This window comes from Lactuca virosa, chromosome 5 (assembly GCF_052849685.1).
Source record: "Lactuca virosa cultivar CGN04683 chromosome 5, Lactuca_virosa_CGN04683_v6, whole genome shotgun sequence".
In the NCBI taxonomy this organism is placed as follows: domain Eukaryota; kingdom Viridiplantae; phylum Streptophyta; class Magnoliopsida; order Asterales; family Asteraceae; genus Lactuca; species Lactuca virosa.
The window spans coordinates 307823481-307826972 of NC_136430.1; the positions used below are offsets into that span (position 1 = coordinate 307823481).

At 32.6% G+C, this 3492-nt stretch overlaps 1 protein-coding gene across 1 annotated transcript; it reads right to left on the reverse strand.

The window, feature by feature from the left end:
- Window positions 1–585: 585 nt before the first annotated feature.
- Window positions 586–2976, reverse strand: EMB3101 (Tetratricopeptide repeat (TPR)-like superfamily protein). Its single transcript, XM_079053690.1, has 2 exons — window positions 2632–2976; window positions 586–2147 (listed from the first exon to the last, which is right to left on the reverse strand). Exon 2 carries the CDS (start codon window positions 2140–2142, stop codon window positions 670–672), a length of 1473 nt encoding a protein of 490 aa, XP_078909816.1. The 5' UTR covers window positions 2143–2147; window positions 2632–2976; the 3' UTR covers window positions 586–669.
- Between the last annotated feature and the right edge of the window lie 516 nt (window positions 2977–3492).

Sequence of the window (3492 nt, forward strand, 5' to 3'; positions counted from 1 at the left end):
AAATTATCATATATAAGTTAGTTCTTTGTTTAAACATACAATGTAATGCAAATATACATCATTGCTTAAATACATAAAACGGTTTCAAGAGCAAAATAACAAAACCTTTTAAATCGGTGATAAAGTTTTTTATGTCGTTACCAAAAGAAGAAAACGTTGTATTCTTAAAACAGCCATGATAAATGTTCCTAACACTTTTTTATCTTTGTCAAAAATTTAACAAGTTCCTTTTTGATTCAAAATTACATTTATCCTTTACTAAATTATTATAAGATAATGATAGAAATAGAAAAAAGTATAAGACTGTGTTTGGCTGACTAGAAATAACGTTAGGTTAAAACTAACCGATAAACTACATATAAAATGTAAAATTAAAAGAAATAATTAATAAACGTGGGAGAATTTTTATAGTTACAATTAAATGCAAAAATTATAGCTATTATTAAGGTTATTTTTCTGATTTTTGGCTATTCTGTGAAAAAATGTCATTTTCTCTTCTTTAGATAGTATGGCCAAAAGGCCCTCAATTTCTTAGTGTCTCAATTCAATTTTCCCTAAGCATGATATGCTTATGAAGTTAACAAATTAAGCCTAAGCATAATATCGGTTACATGAAATAGTCAATCTCATTCAAAAACAACAATTTTTTTTTAACTATACATAAATTTCTCAAGGCTCCAATATTTCAGAAAAAACCACTGTATCATATATAACAGAAGCAACCAGAGAACTCCATGTGGAAACATGAGGGATCTTTTCTTGGGTAATCATCTCTTCCACCCATATAATTGCTTCATATGATCTTCCCATCAAGCAAAGACCCTTTATAAGCATACTAAAAGTATCACTATTTGGCCAATAAGACTTCACCAACATTTTCTCCAAAACTTCACTTGCTTCAATATAACTCCCATCATGACATAATCCATCTACCAATATGCAATAAGTCTCCTTATTTGGAACACACCCCAATTGCCTACACATCTTCTTGAAATACCTAAGAGCCTCTACAGATCTTTTTTCATTACAAAGACCTTTAATCAAACTGTTATATAAATGAACAGTTGGAACACAGTTTGCAATCACCTTTTCAGCCTCATCAACCTTATTTGCCCTACATAAAGCCATCACTTTAGCTTCATAAACTAATACCCCTGGTGTAAATCCATTGTCATCCATTTCTTGAACCACTTTTTCTGCAAGATTTAGATCACCTTTTGAATAAAGGTCAACAATCATTGTGTTATAGCTCTCATAACTAGGAATCACCCCCTTGATAAGGGCATCACTCATTAGACTTTTTGCTTTTTCTATGTCTCTACCATTTCTACACTGATTGAAATCAAGTGGCATACGTTTCTTTTTAGGGGCTTTAAGACCTTTCCTAAGGACCTTATTTAAAATATCTGCAGCCTCCTCAACATGCCCATATGAACATAAAGTATCTAACAGGATTTTATACACTAAAACATCTTCACCACTACCCTTTTTGGAAATTCGCCAGAACATAGAGTATAACAAGTGAATTGCTTCATTAATTCTTCCATCTTCACATAATCCTGTCATTAGGATTTGATAGGTGTCCCTGGTTGGATAACAGTACTGATGATTCATTTCTTGGAAGACTTGAAGGGCAAGATCGGAACGTTTGTTTTCACAGAGAACATCAATTAGCCAAGTTAGTGAACGGGTTCTTGATTTCACTTCCCATTTGCTGAAATTCTCCAAGAAAAGATGATGAGCAGATTCGAATTTGGACTCTTTCACCATTATCTCCAATATGGTGTTGAAAGATTGTGTCCAGTTTACACAGTTGAAGTGATGGAGATTTTTAAAGAGAGAGATGGCTTCATTTAGCATTCCGGATTTCGCGTAGGCTTTGATTGCATCTGAAAAAACTGAATCTTGACACTCACATGAATCGTGTTTCATCTGGTTAATCACTTGTTTCATATCAAGTATTCGATCTGTGATGATGAGCTTGTTGATCATGGTGGCATATACAGGGCCATTGTGATGATAATTTGGGTATTTGTTTTTTGCTTGGTTAAAGATTTGGAGGGCTTTCAATGGGTTTTTCTGGTTCTGGATGATCTGAGATAGGTATGTTGGTGTTAGTACACGTGGCCATCTGATATTCATGTACCCTGGTTTCAAAGACATGTATATTGCAAACACGGATTAGCTACAATTTAGTTCATATTAAATACATGATTTTGCAAAACATGTTGATTTAGAGAAATCTTTTTCCTCAAATGGGAGTAACAAGGTGATATTTGTGACTCGATTAAAAATCTTCAATTTGAAATCATTCTTGTCTTAAACCAAAACTAAAATTTGGGATTAAGTTAGTTGAAGTGGGGAAATGAATCGTGTTTCAGCATTTACAGTTTTGGGATTTGACTAAATAATAATCTAACCAATTATGTATAGGGGATAAAATAGCAGTGCTTTAGGTACTTTACGAGTGTTGAAACCTACATAGCTTCCCATTATGGTGAGAATATTTGATTAGAAATACATTGAATCAGCCATCAAGACAGACATTACAACGAACAGTTGGTGTCCATGAAAAGTTATGCTCAGAATATCAAATAAGAATGAATTAAGAAAAAAAAAAAGAGAAAATACCTCTGAAATCGGAGTACTTCAAATAATGGATAGAGTGATACGAACTCAACTACTCAAGCACAAGAAACAATGGTAGTGGAGGAGATAGCCGGGAAGGAAATTCAATTATTCCACATTCTTATCATTAACTGTTACCGATGAAGTTGATGGCGTCAAGAGTTAGGTACATACAGACTTCCACATCGCGAAGAAGACAACACGATTACCGGTGGTCGGTGGTCGGTGGTTTTAGTGTCTCATACGTTGCTGATTGAAAGGATGGTATCGATAGAATAAGGTTCACTTTTCACTGAATGGAGACACTTTGTTTAAGCCTGTGTTGGCGAGCACAGCTAGCTAAGCTAGCTTATTTCGAGTTTTTTAAGTTGTCGAAGTTAAAATTTAGTTTATAAACTAATGTTTTAAAAAACTACTCAGACTAGTTTTTTAAGAGCTTTTTTAAAATTTTCCAAATATACCTCTTAATTAATTATAGAAACATATTCTTTTAAATGCATTTTTATGTAATTTTATATATTTCAGCTAGTTTTATCAAACATTATTTTTTATCAGCTAGTTTTTCAGCTATAAGCTAGCTTTTTATTTAACAGCTAGCTTTTCAGCTATCAGCTAGCTTTTCAGCTCACAGCTAGTACGCCAAACATATCCTAATTGTTTTTCAAGGGTATGTTTTGCATACCCCGATTAAATACGACCCGGAACATAAATAAGGGTTCTCGTATTTATATTTTTTCATTTTGTTTCTTTATGTAAGTTAGAAAACACACCCTTATATTTTTTTTCCTTCTAAATGTGGATAAGTTTATTTGAAATGTGTATATAAAAAATATGCTAATAATCTTAAAAAACATAATTAAAAAA

Bases quoted from the DNA above. Each gene is read 5' to 3' on its own strand.
- EMB3101 (XM_079053690.1), bottom strand. From the start codon at position 2,142: ATGAATATCAGATGGCCACGTGTACTAACACCAACATACCTATCTCAG.